Genomic DNA, 21,589 nt, shown 5'->3' on the forward strand with positions numbered 1-21,589 from the left:
GTTATCCAAAAATAAAACAAAGTAGGCATACATAGATCTCAGTGGTCAAATATCTGCACGGTGCTGGGCGACCATTGTCTGCTAAAGTGCTGAATTTGTGAATTCATGAATAAATTACTTCAATATTATCAAAGTTGAAAAGCACAGAAAGATTTTCAACTTGGCAACAAACTTCATATTTCAAATTATAATAAAAAAAGTCTGCAGACAGATCTGCCCAATAGTAGGCTTCACCTTTGGTGACCAAATATTAAGTCAACTGTCCTAACTAAAGTTTGAATACCTGTTGTGGTTGTCGCGGTTCAAAAAACACTTTGAATTTAAGGCACAAACTGAGGAGAGAATCCAGACAGAATAGTAAAGTCCAGTGTGACAGATTCTTTTTTTTCAGCTAATCATTGGAAAACAAAGTTGGGAGAAAAGATGATAAATTGCAACAAGATGCATTAACCGTAAGTATATAACCTCTAAAGTACAGTACTTGACGATAATTTTCACCAAGTAATCCATTGTCTAGTGGAACATAGCTGCAAACAGTCTAAAAACATCTGCTGGCTTGTGCAATGCAGGGAAAGCCTTTGGACAGTTTGCTTATCTTCAGTCTAGGATCCGCCTAGTGAGTGTGCAAATTAGCACTGCAGAAACAATTACTTCATTTTGTGGAATAAATTAATTTGCCTGGTCAGAAGCTATGCATAGGTCATCTTTGCAAGGTAGTTAGCAGGAACATATCCCTTCTGTCCATTGGTTTCTGCCAACCACCATTCCTTGTTTCCACTAAGGTCAGAGAAGTGCAGGATGCGGACTTTCTGGTACTCTTGCAAGGTGAGTTCCTGGTGAGTCCTTGCTTGGAATGCATACACAGCATAGTAGTACTAAAGGTAAAGTGACAAAGGTGAGAGTTAACAGATTTCTAAAGCATACTGTACAAGTGACACAAATAAAAATTAGTTTTCAACAGGCCAACAATAACAGTGCAGAAGTCATCCACTGGAAATGTAGAAAATTGCAAACTACTTAGCTACATCAAAATGCTTTTACATGACAATACATTTTATCTACAATTCCTGTGTACTTGAAATCATAATACATGTAGTAATAATACTGGATAACTTTTTAACAACATGAGCATTTGACTGACATGGCAAAGCAGAAACATTTCCAGCTAGACATTTGCCTTATTTTCAAGCTGCTCATGTTTAGTGGGCAGCAGGACCCATATTGTTAACAAGATGTCTACATTAAGACTTTGTAAAACATGACAACTAATAAACAAAGATGCAAACTTGAGTCCCATTCCTCTCAGTAGGGTGTTCTTCTGTGTACTCATTACCCTAAATGTTAAACTGAGGAGATATATTCTGGAATTAGTAATAATAACTCAGAGTAGTAGAAGCTTTTATACCAAAGACATGAAGGAAACCTGAAGCAAAACCAGCTAAAATTACTTTTACAGTAGCACCCGGATTCTCCATCTTTTAGGAAAATCCCATGACTATGATAAGCTGCTTCACAGAAGGCCCTGTGTGATATGAATCTGTACAGTGCGGTAGAACACATCTCTCCTTGAAGGTCATATCAAGTATCAGAACTATAAACTCTTTTCTTTTTATTTATCCTTCAAATATCCTTAGCTTCACTATATGCACTATACTTAATCATCTTTAATGTAAGTTAGACAGCAGCATACTATTAATACTTATGAACAGTAAGCAGAGGTAGCATTTGTAGCATAAAGACACTGTGATCATTGACAGACTCAAAGACTTATACAGAGAAAACAGCCAAAAGCACAGTGCATGATGTAGACAAAGATGACTAGTTAGACTGATACAGAAGTGAACTATAAATGTAACTGCACTAGGAGAGGCAGCGCAGCATCATAGTTATACTTTTACAGTGTTGGGGGACTTAGACCTGAATACCATCAGCCTTCACATGAATATTATGTGACCATAAGTAAGTGAACTTTATTGTGATGTCGGACACTCGTAGCAATGTAAGCAATATCTCTGTGGGTGTACCAATTTAACTAAAAATTCTACATGGTCAGAGACTTGAGATCTGGAGTTCTTGTAAGCACCAGAATACATTAGGGGAAGTGATACGAGTGCACAATATCATGTCAGATTAGGGGACTTGATATGAGTACACAGTATCATGTCAGATTAGGGGATGTAAGGAACTGGCTGTTAGAATAGGTGGTATAGAGGGAATCCATGGAGGCATTCAGGAGAGCATGGGACACGTGAAGAAAGGGTGTGGGAGAAGAAAGGGATGGAGGGTTGGTACAGCGTTAAATGCACTTAAAGGTTAAAATATATATATATATATATGTGTCTGTGTGTATATATATGGGTCTACTTCAGATCAGAGAAATCTGACATCGTTGAAACCTGTTTCATCAAGATGAGTTTGCCGAACATGCACATAATCGAAAGCTGACAACATTGAATGCTGAAACATTGAACACACTTCCCAAATATATTTAGCCAACCTGCCAAATAAAAATGGTACAATAAGCTCACCACAACTGTCCGATCATGTAAATTAATAATTAACTCACCCTACACCCCGCACAGAACATCCTCTATTACATCTTCCCATAACTCTACATGTTCTTAAAGAAACAGGACTCCAAAAAGAAATTTAAACAGAATTATAATTAAATAACACCATTTTTGCAGGGGGGGGGGCAAGTACCCCTGCACTCCCCACACCCCCTGGAAATTAAATATACCAACTCCAGTATTGCAGTACCATGAAGACAGGGGCATACTTACAGGTACGTTACTGGTGCTGCAACTAACTACACATCAGTACCCTCATTTCGATGTTCCAGGAATTATTATTGTCAGTGTCAGAAACAAGAGCAATGTGGAAGAATGATTCCCAGGCAGTTCCAATAGTAGTAGGAGCAACGGGTCTTATAAAAAAGAATCTACAATCATATTTAGATATGTTACCAACACATGTAACTCCGTACGAATTGCAGAAGGAGTCATTACTGGGCACATTGCCGCTTCTGCGAATAGTACTTCTGGCTGACATCAAATATTGAAACAATATTAATTTCATGAACTTTAATTGTACTTTGACTTAGGAATGGGGTCCATTCTCGTCATGGTATTAGAAACTCAAAAGACTTGGAGAAATTAAAAAATAGGATAAAAATTAGAAACCCAAAAGGCTTGGAGAAATTAAAAAAAATAGGCTAAGTATATTTCCTCTTAAGGGGGTTATGAAACCCAGAAAAGGTATGGAGTGATGGCTTTGTATATTGTACCACATCAGTATAACACTTGTTAATTACTGTTATGACTATTTACTGTCTGGGCTGGCCTGAAATTTGTCCACTTGAATCACCTATCTTCCCTGGTTAACAAATGTAAATAAATAAATAATAAAATGCAGGATCAAGGCAACCAGCAAAGGGGACACTTATGAATGGGCCAGATACTGGGGGGCACTTTTGGCTAAGGTCATCAGAAGCTGCAACCCTAAATAGCTTATTCCCAAAATTCAGAGGTATAAGTTTCTTTACAGAATAAACAAAATATATTACAAAAAGCAGTAAGGACTAAATAGTATAACAGTTGTGAATATGAATATTTTCAAAATCTGTCTTACTTTCAGTGTTTGTTTCTGTTGATTTGATATTTTCTGCAGGAAATAACCTTTTACCTGTTGGTCATTGATGTCCTTAGAATGTTCACTTTCACTGCTCTCCACATCTGATTTGTCACAAAGTTCACTAACTGAAGAGCTGCTGTCACTTCGAATACTTCCATTACTGATGTCTCGTGTAGGAACAAAAAGACTGATGTTGTCATAATCTTCTCCACACAAGCTGTTGTCCAGCATCCCATTTTGTACCTTTACAGGATTGTATGGCTTCAGAAATGAAGAATACACATACCCTTGAACAACTGTGAAATAAAATGAGATAGTTGGAGAGACAGGTCAGTACCAATATGCCAATTTATAATACTATAAAAATGTAACATAACTACTTGAAATAATGATACATTCCTGCTTGATCACGGGCAGCCCCATATTTTAAGAATAAAACAAAATAATTTTGCACTATTCAACCATAATCAAACTTCTCAATCTGCACTGAAAATAAATACACTAAACCATCACACTACTCCCTGATGGTTCTGAAACTTCTATGATTCTGTTTTGCAGTTCAAAAAAGCACTGTGCTACTATCAGGGAAATCCAATTTAGAATTCCTAGGTGCAGAAAATATTTACCAACCACCAAACTTTGTTTAACATATTTCTTATGGTAGAAATGAAGCAAGTAAAGTCCATATTTCCAAATACACACACACAAAAAAAAGAAAGAACCAGCATTAAGGCATGGGGAGTCTATCTAGTTATCTATCATTTGTTTTTTCTGTATATGTACTGTATGTATGTATCACTATCTAACTATTTAGATACATACATAGAACAAACACGTAACTGCGGTAGTGGTGCTCCGGTAGCATTGTTGCCTCACAGTACGACGTTGTCCTGTTCGATTCTCAGTTAGAGCGTCTTCTGTGTGGAGACATGCGTGAATGGGCGTACCTTCGTTGAAGGTTGTGCGTCAGGGCCGGCAACTCGGCACATAAAAATCTACTGCCAATCATTAGCAGACTGGAGTTCCGCTATGGCGACCCCTAACCGAGAAAAGCCGAAAGACACAACATAAAACAAACATGTATACTTGCAGATATGCATCTGATCTAGCTGAAGTCACCACATGTATGCAAAAGTCAGTCCATACACTACTACACTGGTTTCATAGCTTTGAAATGCTTGTTAAATGAAAATAAAACAAAATGTGACTTTTTGGCTTAAAAACTATGTCTGTCTTTTCTTTTGGCATCCTTTTAAAGCATGCCCCAGTCCAAATAGTGGAGCAATACAAGAACCTGAGTCTGATAATTTAACAGTAAGCTCTCCTTCACAGAACATGCTAATAATATAACCCGACACTTTCACAAAAGACTAGGAGCTCTTTATTGCCTAAATATTGACTAACTCCAGCTTCACGTATAACCTTTGCCAAGGCACAAAGTACAGTTTTGTACCAACCATAAATGTAGATGTTCGAGTGTTCACACTGCTGCAGTCATCACACTTGGGTTATCCTGCTGTCAGGCGGTCCTACAGTCGGCCAGAGTTCCAAAGTCTTGGTCCGGCGTCAGTTGCTGTCGCTTCTTCCCTGACGTCAGTGCGCCAGGGGTATATAAAAGGCATCCAATGCCATTTTCTTTAGTTTTTCTTGCCCCTGATGTAAGGTGCCCCCAAGTAGGTGGGCAATACATATTGCCAATAAAACAAATAAAGGAAATACAAGGTATACCTTCAGTTACAAGCAAATACACCACAAAGGTTGTACCAGATAGAGAAGTATAGAAAAATTCAGCTAGGTGAGAGGGGATGGAGGGGAGGGTAACCTGGACTGCAGCAGTGTGAACACTAGAACATCTACATTTATGGTAGGTACAAAACTGTACTATGTTCATCATGTTACACTGCTGCAGTCATCACACTTGGGTTGAATCCCAAAGTTAAGGATGGGTGGTGGAGCTAAACAGGGTTTGGAGAGGCTAGAAGGCCCTGCAGAACTGCAGTGGCAAAGCCAGCTCTGGTTTTAGAGTATAGAGGTAAGTGGTAGTGCTTGGTGAAGGTGTGCACTGAACTCCAAGTTGCAGCCTCCAAAATATCCTTGGTTGGTACCCCCCTGAGAAAGGCTGTTGATGTAGCTGTAGCCCTGGTGGAATGGGGCCTAATGTTACCAGGTACAGGTTTCCCATGGTGTGTGTAGCAGAAACGGATACAATGTCCTATCCATTTTGAAATGGTCTGTTTGGAGATAGCTTTTCCTTGTGATCCTGCAGCATAAGATACAAAGAGCTGGTCATTTTTTCTGAAAGTCTTAGTTTTATCCAAGTAGTAACGTAATTGCCTGTATGAACGTCCCAAGAGTGCAGGAGCCTTTCTCCTTTGTTCTGGGGGTTTAGGAAAAAGGTGGGTAAATGAATGGTTTGGTTCAGGGCCACACTGGATACCACCTTTGGCATAAAGGAAGGGTTGGTTCATAGAGCGACTCTGTCTTGATGAAAAATTAGGAAAGGCTCCACTGCCATTAGGGCCTGTAGCTCTGAGACTCTTCAAGCTGAGGTTATTGCTAGCAGCAGGGCAGTTTTCCATGATAGAAACTGTAAATCAGCTGTAAAAGCTGGTTCAAAGGGTGGCAGTGTAAGCTTTTCCAGAACAAAGTTGAGGTCCCCAGTAGGTGTTGGTGCTCCCCTGGGCGGTCTTATGTTCTTAGCCCCTCTGAGGTACTGTCTTAGCAGTGGATGAGAAAATAAAGGAGGACCTGTGTTGTATTGAGCTGAAATCACTGAGGCGTGGATCTTAATAGATGAAAAAGAAAGTCCTTTGTGCAACATCTCAGTTAAATATTGTAGAATCTGAGGAATGTTTGGAACAAGGGGATTTTGTCCTTTAGCCTGGTTCCAGGCGCAAAATCTTTTCCATTTGTCTGAATAGGCTTTCCTGTTGCTGGGCCTCCTGGCCTCCAGAATGACATCCATAACAGCTTTAGAGAGAAGTGTTGGCTGGTTGTTTAGGTTATTTGCCATGCAGCCAGATTTAAAGCCTTGAGCTGGCTGTGTAGAATCTGATTGTTTTGCTGAGTGAGCAGGTGAGGAATTTGAGGCAAAATCCATGGTGGGCCATGGGCCATGTTCCTTAGTATTGGATACCAGTGCTGGCACAGCCAGTCTGGAGCAATGAGAATCATTTGTGGCCTCTCTAATCTGGCTTTCAGCACCACCTTTTCTAGAAGAGGCAGTGGAGGAAAGGCATAAACTGTCAATGTTTTCCAACTGAATGAGAGGGCGTCCACTTTCCAAGCTAGTGGGTGGAATGTCCTTGTGCAAAATTTTTGAAGTTGGTAGTTTTGGGGGTTGGCGAACAGATCTATGTCTGGGCGTCCCCATTTATGAATTATCATTGCAAATACCTGTGGATCTAGTTTCCACTCATGCAGATCCATGATGGTTCTGCTTAGGTCATCTGCCAATGTGTTTTTCTTTCCTGGCAGGAATTGTGCTTGTAGGTGAACTTGGTAGGTCAGTGCTATGTTCCACAAGGTCATTGCTTGTCTGCATAGCGGGTAGAAGTGAGTGCTCCCTTGCTTGTTTATGTACCACATTACTGTGGTGTTGTCCGTCTTTATTAGGAGTTGTCCTGGATGTAGGAGGTCCTTGAAAGCTGTTAGGGCATTCTGTACAGCTAGCATTTCTTTTTGATTGATATGCAGATGCCTTTGATCTGCAGACCATTTGCCCGGAATGCACTGTCCTGCCATGTGTGCTCCCCAGGCATAGTCCGATGCATCTGTTGTTATAGTTTGCCTGGCTGTGGGCAAGGTAAAAGGCTGACCCTTGTTGAGGTGACATGCCTGAGCCCACCATAGAAACTCCTGTTGAAGGCAAGGAATGAGTGGTATCATTGTTTCCAAGCTGTGGCTGTGTTGAGTCCATATGCTTTTCAGGTACCATTATAATTTCCTCATATGCAGTTTTGCAAATGGTATTAGTAGTATGCAAGATGCCAAGAATCCCAAGGCCTGCAGAATTTCTCTTGCAGGGAGTTGGGTCTTTGTTGCCATCATTTTGAAGTATTGAGTCAGCTGTTCTTGCTTGTCTGGCATGAGATAAGCCATCTGGGCCGTTGTATTTAAGCTGGCACCCAGGAATATTATGTTTTGTGAGGGCACTAGTTTTGATTTCTTTTCATTTACTGTGTACCCTAGGCAACTTAAGAGATGCTTGACAAATGCCAGATGCTTCAAGAGAATGTCCTTGCTTTCTGCTTGAATAAGGCAGTCATCCAGGTATGGACATATTTGAATTCCTCTTTGTCTGCAGTATGCAATTACTGGTGCCAGACATTTTGTGAAGACCCTGGGCGCAGTAGATAAGCCAAAGGGCAGTGCAGAGAATTGATAATGAGTTGAACCTGCAATAAATCGGAGGTATCTTCTGCAATTTTGTCTGATAGGGACATGCAGGTATGCCTCCTTGAGGTCCAATGTTACTAGCCAAGATTTCTTGCCCAGCATGGGAAGAAGCTGCTGTAGTGTTAGCATCTTGAATTTGGGTACTTGCAGATAAGTGTTTAGAATTGAAAGGTCCAGAATCGGTCTCCAGGCTTTGCCCTTTTTGGGGATTAGAAAAAGTCTTGAGTAAAATCCTTGTCCTTGCTCTTGTGCAGGTACCTGTTGAATGGCTCTCATGTCCATGAGAGCTGTGATTTGTTTTTGAGCCTCTGCCCATTGATTTGGTGGCAGGTTTGGCATTCCTTTTATCCTTGGCAAAGTGTAAAAGTGGAATCTGTATCCTTCTGAGACAATATTTAGGACCCATTTGTCTTTTGTAATGATGTGCCAGTTGTCTGCAAAGAGTGCTAATTTTCCTCCCAAGGGAGCTGCCAAGAGAGATTTGCTTGGCAGTCTGAGGGTTAAGTCATTGTGTCTGTCTTCTGTAAGTTTGGGTCCTGTCTTCTCCTCCTTTCTGGGTTGTGGCACCCCATTGGCGAGGCTTGTAAGGGCCTTGTGACTGCCTCTGCCCCTTGGGCGTCTGTATTTGCCCCTCTGTGGTCTGTCAGTAACTGGAAAGGACCAGTTTTTTGTTGGCCAGTTTCTGCTGAAACGAGGGGTTTGAACCTGTAAAAAAACCTTGACCGTCTGCATAGATTTTGCCTTATCCTCCATTTTCTTTAAAACCTCTTCTGCTTTTACACCAAATAAAACATCCTGCTGTAAAGGTGCATCCAATAACTTTGCTTTAACATGATCAGGTAGGGTTTGTTCTTTTAATCAAGCATGTCTACATATGACAGACCCAGTCACTGCTGCTCTACAGGAAGCCTCCAATGAATCAAATCCACATTGTAAAGTATGTTTTCCCACTTGTTCAGCTGCATGCAACAAATCTTGCCTTTCCTTGAAATCAGGCTGCTCTGAATGTGTGTTCATTTTTTGTTTTAATTGAGACATCAGGTATTGCTGATATTTCAGCATGTGAAACTGGCAATTTAAGGCCCTCATCGCTACAGTAGCTGAGGTATATACTTTCTTTCCCCATCTGTCTAGTGCTCTGGAATCCCTTTCAGAGGGTACTGGAGTTTTAGCAATAGAGGCCTTATCCCCTTTGGGACCCTGGGAAATGGTTTCTGGATCAGCAACAGGGCTTTTATGTAGGAATTTGTGTGAGTCAGGGACTCTGTAATATCTGTCTGGTTTGGCTGGTGCAGGATGTAGAGAGTCTGGGTTAAGGCTAAATTCTAAGTAAACATCATCCACAATGTCTAACACAGGAGGGATAGCAAGCGGTCTGTGCTGGGGAAGTAAAAGGAACTCTCGGAGCCTTTTCTTAGAATCAGAGTAATCCTGGCCTTCCCAGTGGAAATGTTCCCTCATGGTATGTAAAGTTTCCCCAAAGGAGTAGTCTTCTGGGGGAGAGGCTGAGGGAATAGACTCTTCAGCATCAGAGTCTTCATAAGGGGGAAAAGAGTATTCCTGTTCCTCAGAAGAATCTGAGGAAATAGAGACCTGGTCAGAGGAAGCGTAATCCTCCTCTTGTCTTGGCCTTTTATCAGGAGGGGGAGGGGAATCCCTGATTAGGGTAATGAAATCTTCAGCCATCTTAAGCATCTGTTTCTTAGGCATGGGGCCTTGTACTGGAGACTGCTGTACAGTCTTTTTTGTTTTTAAAGGAGATTTCAGCTTAGCATAAGATTTGATGGTGAGTGTAGTCAGTCTGAAGACACCTTCTGCAACAGAAGGCGTTTCAGCTGCACCGGAATCTCCTTCTGCTCTGGAGTCGGAAGGGGCTAAGGATGAAGGCTACGGTGGCCTAGTAATCTCTGCTTGGGAGTCGGAGGCTGTCTGAGGTTCTAAGTCAGCGGTCGACAGGGGCTGCGTAGGCGCCTCACTGAAAACCGGAGAACCGGCCACTGGCCCAGCAGAGGCCTCGGAGTCTGGTTTGGGTCTTGGCTGCCTGTCCTTATCCTTGCGTTTTTTATGCATGCCAGTCGTCGGTTGCTCCGACGGCATGGTATAATTAAATTTCCTACCAAAGTAATGGGTGAAATCAAACCGACGTTTAATAGTTCGTTTATTAAACCTAGCACAAAACCGACAACCTGTGACATCGTGGTCTGGGCCTAGGCAAGGAATACAATAAGAATGAAAGTCCTTATGAGGTATTTGGTTCCCACAAGAAATACACTTGTTAACTTTTTCTGACATCAGACTGAGGCAAGAAAAGGTTCCCCAATGGGGTACTTAGCTTTATTGAAGACTTCGGTCTGAAATTCGAATTGAAAATCTCAGGAGTCGGCCGACCGGCACTTGCCAACTGCTTCTGCTTCGGGCACCGCGCGGCAAGAAAGACTGGGGAAAATGGCATCGGATGCCTCTTATATACCCCTGGCGCACTGACGTCAGGGAAGAAGCGACAGCAACTGACGCCAGACCAAGACTTTGGAACTCTGGCCGACTGCAGGACGGCCTGATGGCAGGATAACCCAAGTGTGATGACTGCAGCAGTGTAACACAATGAACATCTAATACCAAAGTTTGTTTATGACACTGAAGCCACTGTCAGCTTAAGCAAGACACTCTTTCACAAACTTGAATCTGCTTATTACAAAATAGCAAAATATGTCACACAGCCTTTCGATAGCCTGCATAGGTATAACTTACTCCACAAACTTGGTTGGTTGCTGCTCTCAGATTGACTTAACTACGTCCATTTTACATTCATTCATAAACTGCAGTGTGACTGCTTATGTCCCATCTAATATTCCTTCCTTCCTGCACCACTGCAATGCAGGTAGATCACTTTGCTCTATATGCAAAAATATTTTATATGTGATTCACACATCCAACAAACTAGGTGACCACATTCCTAGATATTTCTCAGCCACACTGTGGAAGTCATTGCCTCTGGAACTGTATGATGTCAGTAAGTTTACTTCAAAAAGTCTGGTAAATCTTATCTCCTTACTATCATATCTTGTTCAAAATGCGGAATTACCTAACATCTTTCACCTGCTGTTATTTTTCTCTGATAAAATGTGACCTTTATTTATACATTTACTGCTCCTCCAGTTTCATCTTGCATAAAACTTACATTTTCCCACATACCCTAGTATTTCTGCTTTTTATTATAAGCCTTTCTACTTTTATTCTCCTGGCACCATATCACTTAATAGGTTCATAGGTAGGTACTAGGCTATCTGCCCGAAGGCATTTATAAGCCTAGCCAGAATGTGTTGGCTTTCGCCGCCCCCTTAGATTAGTTCCCTGAAGCAACTACACATCTCCTCTAGTCCTGTTAATTCCTTCCCATTCTAACTTTACATTTCACTTAAACCTCTCGTTGTTTTCCTTATTATTTATCAGCACTACCTGCTGTCAATTATTATTTCATTGCTTCACTTATTGTATATTGCGATATATTTCCTTCCAAAGTGTTGTGTTTTGTATTAGTAAGATGACTCTTGCTAACTTTCTATATCAGTTTTTGTATATATCTTACATTTTCCTGACAAAATGTTTATATTTCCCTCTGGTCCCCTCTGAAAATGGGCTCTGCCCAGTAGGGCTGACCTGGTTAACACAAAGTAAATAAATAAAGAAATGTGGTTGCATTTTAAGTGGGCTCTATATGAGATGCACAAAAAGACAAAGCCCAGTGCTATAATGTGTTGCATAAAAATGAATAAAAGCAAATACATCAAAAGGGCCACTTGTCCCTACTCCTGCGATGCTGTACTGCCTGATTTTATAATTTAGTGGACTACGGAGTATAGCCAAATTGACTTAAAGTGTTTCCAGTTACCTGTGCTCAGAATGCATGCATTCATTACCTAGTTCACACTGATCATCTAATTCTGGCATTACTGACTGCTCTACAGACCCATTCGTTCCACTGATTGATAGCTCTTTAGCTTATTTATTCACAGGGGCAAGGATCATGCTAGCCAGTTGTGGGGAGCCATTATCTGCATGCTGGATATTGTGATTTTGTATTTTTAGTCCTATCTCCCCTGCACATACCCTGGCATGCTAAAGAGGCTGGCATGTTTAGTGCCTTTATGATATAATGAAGGGCCTCTGCCTCCACCTCCCCCATCTGTGTGAGTCCTGGTCTCCAAAAGGATTGTATACAAACACACTTTCTCCACAGCTCCCTCCTGACAAGAAGTGACCAGGCCTAGCCTCATTATTTATTTTTAGGTTGTTGGTACTTCCTGTTGGAGTAATATGAAAAGATAGCCAGGCTGGAAGCCTAAAGTGAAAGGACTGCAAATTGCCAGTGTTAGAAGGCATCATTTACTGTATTCATATTTGATTTTTTTCTAGGAGTGGCATCTCCTCTGCACATACCTATTAACCTGTTAGATGACTACAAGGTATGTGACTTTGAGTCTGTTTAATATAGATTTAATGCAGACTGATAAGGAGTACAACTCATCTGTGTAATCACAGAAATGTATTATGAAATGCATTATCTATGGTATGATCTCAGTTATTATCACTAGGGGTAATATATAATTATTGACCACGGGTGTCACTTGTGAAGTGACACCCCAGCACTGCCTACGCTTAAAATGGCCCACAAAGGCAGCTATCCTAGTATATACCTATGAACCTATGTATTAGAGTACAGAATCCCATCTGGTAGCAGCTGCATTGCCACAATCTTTTTGTATTTTCACTTAGTGTGACAGAGCAAATGCCGAAGTGCAAGCAGTTATCTAATGGGAGAGAGCTGCTGTGAGTAAACATTTCACAGTGCTGGCTGTAGTTTGTTGACACTGCAGAAACAGTCTGACGATGAGAAAGATACATAAGAATATGACAAAGCAAGAATTTCCCCATGTAGAGAGCACAGACCTAAGTCTTCCAAAACTATAAGCTGGGAATTTTGTATCTGAAGGCAACAGCATTGTGAAAAAAATAAGCATTTGTTCAACTGTCCTTTTGTCATACAAATTTCTTAGTCCTGAAAGAAAAGGTAGTTTACAAGAACAATGCTGGGTGGAATTATCCCAGGATTAGGTTTGGTGAGAACAGAATATAAGACCTGATTATATATTTTTTCAAGATTTAATTTCTCTCAAATATTGCTGTTGTCACTTGTTTAGTGTGAATTGAGGTAATCTGTGTGCATGCCATTTGCATGATTAATATTTCAGTCGCAATGTGCATAAAGTACGTTATCATTTTTTTAAGACTGACTTCCATGTGACAACTGTGCAGTGTTACTCTACCTAGAAAAGTGACTAAATATGGACATCTATATTAATTTTCTATAGTTATCCAAAATGTACGTACAGTACAGCTTTCATTATATTTAATTATCAGGAGTACTGATTGTATTTTCTCTGTACACTATCATGTTCTTTTTCTGGCATTTACTTAGTGTGTGTGTGTGTGTGTGTGTGTGTGTGTGTGTGTGTATATATATATATAATATATATATATATATATATATATATATATATATATATATATATATATATATATATATATATGGGTCTAGGACTATTCACTGAAAGCACATTTCACAGAAACACATTTGACTGTGCACAATTCACTGAAAGTTATATATGGCCTTTTCCCTACTGTAGTGCGACCCTGGAGTTAGTATATATAGTAAGGGGGGTGTGGGGGGCACCACCCCTACATTGGGGGATGTGGGGGGCATAGCCTCCCACCTATTTTAAATATTTTGAACTATATACATGAATACGTGCAATTCCAATAAATTACTCTTTTCTGAACATAATATAAATCCAAATTATGTGGGGGGCTACGCTACCCCACACCCCCCAATGTGAGGGGTGCCCCCCCTACTATATATACTAACTCCAGGGTCGCACTACAGTGGGGAAAAGGCCATATATAACTTTCAGTGAAATGTGCTTCAGTGAATTGAGCTTTCAGTGATTTGTGCACAGTCATTTGACTTCAGTGAAATGTGCTTTCAGTGAATAGTCCTAGACCCATATATATATATATATCATAATGTAAACATAATGACAAATGTACAGGTAATGAGATACATTTTATTTGGATTTTATGTAAATATTTAAGCCTTTCACTTAAATTCATCTGTGGGAGTACTTTTCTTCTATGTGAAAATGATGGTTACAATTACCCATCTGGCTTAGATGCAAATATGAAGGCACAGAAGTGTGTTGGTTGCTGGTAAAACTGCATGGCTAGGAGGGACTTTATGTGTAATTCTTTGGTGTTTTATCAAGTCTGAAAATGTCACAGGAGAAAGATTTTGGACTCCTATAGCAGACATTTCAGTATTTTAGAACTGGCTTTGTCACAGATGCTGTACTTTCAGTTTTGGCTTTGTGAAATTTCTAACAGGAAAAGGTGTAAAAAAAACTATCTTTTAATTTTTGCCTTTTCTCTGAGTTTGTGTGATATCAGAGTTGGTATACACAAAGATTGGGAGTGTGGGGGATTGTCCCACATTGTTGGAGGTGCAGGGGGGAGACTGCTTCTGGCAAAAAAAGCAGTTTAGGAATGTTTCAAGACATTTTTGTTGTTGCTGTATGGGAATGTGATTTTAGATGTCCTTTCATTTCACTGTTGCAGTATTCATAACATTAGGGATCCTCACCTAGGACAGCCCGACGTCCAGCCAGTATACCAAAACCTTAGGTTGCTTTAAGGTATGCTGTATGTCACATGTATTCTCCCCATGTTACATAGGGCATAAAGGAGACATCTTAACATAGCATCCTCAGAACTTCTTTGCCCCCAATCAGAACACCATCTCTTGATCGTTGGTGTGAACACCTATGTACTGTTGCTGGTTTCACTGAGCTGTTGAAGATAAGTGCCCCATTGGGGTTCCTCTTTACTTGTCTTTTCATCTTATTGCTTGTGAGGTTTCATGTCATCCAAGAAGGGTAAATGCCAATGTGGCAGACAGATTCCCCATAAAAACCATCATGGACAGTGTCTGTTTTGCCTTGTCGGACAAACGCATTTTGCAGATGTCCGTTTCGGACACTCAGAGGGAACCACAGGTGATCATTTCTGATGGACCTAGGGGTGTCTTTCAGATTTTAGACAGAAAAGAAACCCCTACTACCATCATTGAGTGCTGTCCTGGGTCAGATCCTTCCAAGTTTTCTAAGTTAGACATCCCATTAGAGAAAAAAACAAAAAAAAACCTAAACAAATTTCTCCTGCTCCTAAGGATCCTCAGAGTGAGTGGCAGGCCTTCACTCAGGGTTTGTTTAGTGCTTTGATGGCATTGAAACCTCCTCAGGAAGTTTCTGTTACAGCCCCCACCTTGGTCCTCTATTCCCCTTAAAAGACCCAGAGAACAGGCTTCCTGTTAGGAGGATTTGGATTCGGATGAGGAATCCCTTTCTTACTCTTCTCAGATTCCTTCTCCTTTGGACTATGGGTCAGAGGAAGAGGAATCTTCCAGTCCAGATACTCCCTTTGAAGAGATTTCTTTTGGGGACACAGTCTCCAGGATGGTGGAGTTCTCTAAATGGGATTGTGCTCAGATCTCTGAGATTCATAAGCGGTATTGTGAGTTTCTGCAGATGGAATCTTCTAAACCTTCTTCTGTTCCTCCTGTTTTGACTATTTTGTTGGATGCATTTTCCAATGCCTCTAAACTCTAGATTCTCAGGCCTTGCTCCCAAGAAATCTGACAGGTTATACATGCTGCCTGAGGACTGTAAATTATTGTACAAGTGTCCTGCTGCAGACCCCTCATTGGTGTGTGTAGCCTCTGAGAAGCCTTCTCAGTTGCTTCCTTCACCCAAATTACTTCCCTCTAATAAAGAGAGCAGGACCATAGAAAGACTAGGTAAGAAGGTTTATACCTCAGCTACCTTGGCTTTTAGGGCTGTTAAGTATCAGACCCATATGTCCAGGTATTTGTTGACTCTCCTATTCCAGGCTTGTCAGGGTATATCTAATCTTCTAGACACTAAGGGTAAAACTTCTGCTCTATCCCTGTTGGGGACTTCCTCCCAGATGGCTCATGATTCCATCCAATGTAGTTATCGTGCAGTAGATGCTTCTTCTAGGGCTGCTGCTTTTGGGTTAGTGATGAGCAGGTATTCCTGGCTTTGGCTTCAACCTTTGCCCAATGATATTAAGGCTAAGTTGATGGATGCCCCTCTTGATAATAAACACTTTTTTGGTGAAGCTGCTGCTGCTATCTTTAAGTCCCTTCAGGATAAGGGAAAGGCTTTGCAGGAACTTAAACATGTGTTTGTTACTCCTGTGCCTAAATTTTAGAGAAACTAACCCAATAAGCCAGCCTTTGTTTGGAGGGAATCTTGCCCTCCTCCTAAGGGCAAAAAGGGCAGAGAGTGGGCTTCTCCTGCTAAGGCTGCTCAGACCTCAGTGCCTCAGAAGTCTTCTTTTCCAGATAAACCATGTGCTGTCTGACTATCCTATTCTTCCAAGCCACTTTCCTCTTTCTCTTCACCTCTCTCTCTCTCTCTCTCTCTCTCTTCCAGTTTGGCTACAGATTACTCAGGATTCCTGGGTTCTATCCATTATTTGCCAGGGGTATTTCATGTTGTGAAAATCCCTTCCTCCTTTTATAGGCATTTCCCAGCCCCCTCAGGAACAAGTCTTCTTTTTCCCAAAGCTGTTTTGTGACCATTTGACTCGGGGTACTATTCAAGAGGTGCCTTTGTCCCAAAGGGGAGGGGATTTTACTCCAGGATGTTTCTAGTACCCAGAAAAGAGAGTACTTAGAGACCAATGCTAGACCTCTCTCATCTAAACAATTTTCTGAGATGCCCTCTTTTTGAATGTTGTCTCTTCAGACTTTGTTTTCTCTTTTGCTTCCACAGGCTTGCATAGTGTCTCTGGATGTCAAGGATGCTTATCTCTGTATTCCGGTCCATCCCCTTTTCAGGAAATGTTTACATTTCTCTGTTGCTTCCTGGCATTTTCAGTTCTCTGCTTTGGCCATTGGCCTTTCTGCTGTCCCAAGGGTATTCACCAAATGCCTTGCTCCTGTGATTGCTTTTTTGCAGGATTTCGGGGATGCATGTATTTCCTTACTTTGACAACCTTCTGTTTCAGGCATCATCTCCAGAGATCCTGTTGCAAAATTTCCATTTTGCCATTTCTCTTCTTCTGTTTATAAAGATTTCAGAAAGTCTTTTCAGACTCCTTCTCAGGAACATGTTTTTCTGGGTTGCAAGATTCAGAATGTGCCTTTGCTGGCATTCCTACCTCCTCCCAAGACTGTGATCCTCATCACCATCTTTCAAACCCTTCTTCCTCTGGCCTACATTACAGCTAGGGAGTTTCTGAGAGCTCTGGGTTTAATGGCATCCACCATCTCCATGCTCCCTCTGGCCAAACTTCATATGAGGATGTTTCATTGATTCCTGAAGTCAGTTTGCCTTCAACATGCTCATCCCCTAGAATTTGTAGTTCCTCTTTTACCTTGTCTCAAGATAAAACGCCACTGGTGGATCCAGCAGTTGTCCCTAAATTCAGGGCTCCCTTTCCACCCCCCTCTTCCCTCTCAGGAGCTGTTCACAGATGCTTCAGACATGGGATTTGGAGCAGCTTTTGGCTCCCTAAAGGTGCAAGGGGTGTGGGGTGTGGTGTCATCTTCAGCAGAAGGATCATATCAGTGACAAAGAAATGAGAGCCCTTCTGATGGCTCTTCAGGCTTTTCATCCTCTTTTCTCCACAGGACCTCTCTAGGTGTTTACAGACAATACCACAGTGATGTGGTATGTAAACAAACAGGGGGGGATCCAGATCTTATCTTTTTTGCCGGTTAACACTCCTGGTATGGGATCTTGTTGTCCAGTATCAAGTGACTCTTCAGGCAGTTTACATTCCCTCAAGTCAAAACATTGCGGCAGACATTCTGATCAGGTCCTTAACTCAATTCCATGAATGGATGCTTCACAGGGATGTGTTTCTGGAGACTGTCTTCCAGTGGGGTACTACTCAAATAGACCTATTTCCCTCCCCTCCGAACAGACAACTTCCTCTGTTTTGTGCCTGGGTCATCTGGTGTGGAAGGTGGACACCCTCTCTTTTTCTTAAAAGGGGATGTTTCTTTATGCTTTCTCTCCCCTTCCCCTCATTCCAAAAGTCCTGTTCAAAATTCAACATGATGCCTCCCAAAATCTTGTTGGTGACCCCCTTTTGGCCAAGAGAGTATTGGTTCCCCTCTTCCTCTGCATCTAGCTAAGGTCAGTCATCACAAGTTACGTCACAAGGTGGACCTACTCACACAAGACAAGGGGATCTCTCATCCATCCCCACCTGTCCACAATTCAGCTGACCCTGTGGGTGATAAGATTTTGATTCTGCACAGACACCTTTTTTCAGAGGATGTGCTTAAGGTCCTGCAAGAGGCCAAGAAACCCAATACTAGGAAATCCTACTTATCCAAATGGAAGAGGTTTTCTGTTTGGCGTCTTTGTTGTAACTTGGATCCACTTTCTGTGGCTGTAACTTTGGTTCTCTCTTATCTGTGTGACTTGCTCAATGCTGGGTTGGCTTATTCTTCTAAGGCCCACTTATCAGATATCTCTGCTTGTCTGCCTTTATGTCCTCCTCTAGCTTCTAGATTTGAAGCTAAACAATTCCTTAAATGTGTCCTTCATATTAAGCCTGCCAGGTAGCCTTTTCCTTCTTCCTGGGATCTTAATTTTGTTTTGGAGAAATTAACTCTGGCTCTTTTTAGGCCTGCAGCTTCACCTTCCTTGCAACATTGCTCTTGGAAGACTGTTGTTTTGTTAGCCCTTACTTCCGCCAGATGGGTGTCTGAGCTACAAGCTATTATGGCTTGTCCTCTTTGCTTGGTGTTTCACAAGGACAGGTGTCCTTGCATACTAATCCTTCTTTTATGCCTAAGGTGGTGAATGAGTTGTCCTTTAATCAGTCTGTTCATTCACCCACTTTTTTCCCTTCTCCACAATCTGCTAGTGAGAAGGTGCTGCACATGTTGGATGTGCATAGATAAGTCAGATTTATTTGGATAAGATTAATACTATTAGGAAATCTGATCAGCCCTTTGTTTCCTTTCATCTAAGGTCCTTGGGATTACCTTTATCCAAGCAGATTATTTCTTCTTGGACCTGAAAAGCCATTTCTTTTTTTTTTTATTCTTTTCATGTTAAGAGCCTTCCTTATTCTGTTAAGACTCTTTCTACTAAGGTTGTGGCTTCTTCAGCTGCTTTTTTCAAGGGGTTGGATACTAACTCTATTCTTGAAGCTACCGGGACTTCTGGGCATACATTTACCAAGCAGTATAAGTTTGATGGAATCTCCAGAGCTACAGATGGTTTTGCTAGGGCCAACCTTCATGGTTTCCTAGAGGGCTCTGCTGTTCCTTCCTCATCCCAAGTTTCTTCCTGAGCTTTGGCACTCTCCCTAACATTATGAATACTGCAACAGTGAAATGGAATGACATGGTACAGTTGTGTAAAATCTTACCATAATGGTAGATGTCCTTCTCTTTACTGTTGCAGTATTCACTCTGTCCCTCCTCTCCCTGGTCCATTTGTCTTCTGGATGTACTGGTTACCTCTTTGTTTTTCTTGGACTGGCATTCCTACTGGGGCTATCAATTCTGAGGATGACACTTCTGGACATCACCTTTATGCCCTACATTATGCGAGGAGCAAACGTGTGATGTACAGCGTACCTTAAAGCAACCTAAGGCTTTGGTATAATGGCTGGATGTTGGGCTGCCCTAGGCAGGGGATCCCTAATGTTATGAATACTACAACAGTAAAAAGAAAGACATCTACTGTTATGGTAAGATTTTACACAACTGTACTTACTTCTTTTGTTAGCCGGGATAGTTTGACTGAGGGGAAAAGAAATCAAGAATAATTTAATATCATGTTATTAAGAGAAAACTAGAGACTTAAATAATGGTGTAACAGAGATATAAGTATGTTTAGAGAATGGGTAAACTGTACATAAGTACCCTGACTGGAGAATGAATGTTCTCCAGCAGGGTATTAATGTACAAGTAATGCCTGCTGAAAAACAAGTCCGCTGCTTCACAGCAGCATATCAAGCTGCCATGGAGGTTGGACTGAAAAAAACTAACGGCTGCCATTGTTTTGCACTCGCTAAGCAACGCTTTTGCTGTTTAGCGGGTATAAAATAATAAATAAAAAATAAAATAAATGTCTTTATGTGTTTGTCATGTCTGAGAGTGTAACCATGTATGAGAGTAAGAGATCGATTGAGCCGTTATCTTACACTCGCCAAGCAGCACGTTTGCTGTTTAGCCAGTGTAAAATGTATGAAACCGAATAAAGTGTGTGTGTGTGTTTCTGTTTGCATGTGTGAGTGAATGTGTGCATGAAAACAGAACAGAGTGTGTGTGTGTGTGTGTGTGTGTGTGTGTGTGTGTGTGTGTGTGTGTGTGTGTGTGTGTGCGCGTGTGTGAGAGAGAGAGAGAGAGAGTGAAGGGAGAAAGTGATCCCTGGTAGCAACAGCATCAGTTAAGAGGTTTGTGTACCTCTTGCATACCTCTCAACCTCTCACCACAAGAAATCTGGACAGAGCCGCAACTAATGAGGGCAAATGACCAAACATAAAGACAGATTTTAAATATTACTCTTGTAAACTTAGAAAAGTGGCTAGAACAGGGTGGGTACAGGACGTTTTGACCCCATAATGAAAACATTAAAATATTCAAACTACAGCTCTAAAACATTATAAAGATAAATGATCAAAAAATATCTAGGTAAAAAAAAAAAAGTGGAATAACATATATAAATCAAGATGTTAAGATTTGCACTGGGTGTGACGAGGGTGGACAGGATTAGGAATAAGTTTATTAGAGGGTCACCCCAGGTTGGAAGGTTTGGAGACAAAGCCAGATAGGCAAGATTACATTGGTTTGGACATGTGCTGAGGAGGGCTACAGAGTATATTGGGAAAAAGATGCTAAGGATGAAGCTGCCAGGTAACAGGAAAAGAGGAAGGCCTAAGATGAGGTTTATGGATGTGGTGAGAGAGGACATGCAGGTTGTTGGTGTGACAGAGCAAAAAGCATAGGACAGGAAGAAATGGAAACAGATTATCCGCTGTGGCGACCCCTAATGGGAGCAGCCGAAAGAAGAAGAAGAAGAAGATGTATAAATCAAGAAACATTAATAAATTGAAACGCTACGTAACTCAAAAAAATGAGGTACTTTCAATACCGGACCTAACACTACAAAATAAAATACAAATTAAATGTAAAATTTTAACAAATAAACAGAAAAATATCCAAAGTAATGGAATAAAAACATCATATATTCCAAAACGTAAAGACATAATTACCAGAATTAATAATCAGCTTGTATTACAAGTATAGAATGCAAAGCAGGATTAATTACTTAAGATCTTAGCGATAAAACATATATTAGCCCACAAATATGTTATCAATAACCAAAGTAAACATCTAAAAAATCTGAAGATTTGGGAACAAATTTTCAATATTATACTAGCTTAATGCACC

The 21,589-nt window shown here is 41.1% G+C and overlaps 1 protein-coding gene across 1 annotated transcript in view; it reads right to left on the reverse strand.

Annotated features, from left to right (window-relative positions):
* ARHGEF38 (Rho guanine nucleotide exchange factor 38) overlaps positions 1-21,589 on the reverse strand; it is a 627,494-nt gene that overhangs the window by 1,714 nt on the left and 604,191 nt on the right. The window contains exons 13-14 of the mRNA XM_044061308.1: positions 3,685-3,929; positions 1-875 (exon numbers count right to left, since the gene is read on the reverse strand). The exon at positions 1-875 is cut by the window's left edge and continues 1,714 nt beyond it. Coding sequence (XP_043917243.1) covers positions 690-875; positions 3,685-3,929 — 431 coding nt within the window. The 3' untranslated portion in view covers positions 1-689. The remainder of the gene's footprint in view (positions 876-3,684; positions 3,930-21,589) is intronic.

This window comes from Protopterus annectens, chromosome 2.part0 (assembly GCF_019279795.1).
Source record: "Protopterus annectens isolate FY-2018-M chromosome 2.part0, PAN1.0, whole genome shotgun sequence".
Classification (NCBI taxonomy): domain Eukaryota; kingdom Metazoa; phylum Chordata; order Ceratodontiformes; family Protopteridae; genus Protopterus; species Protopterus annectens.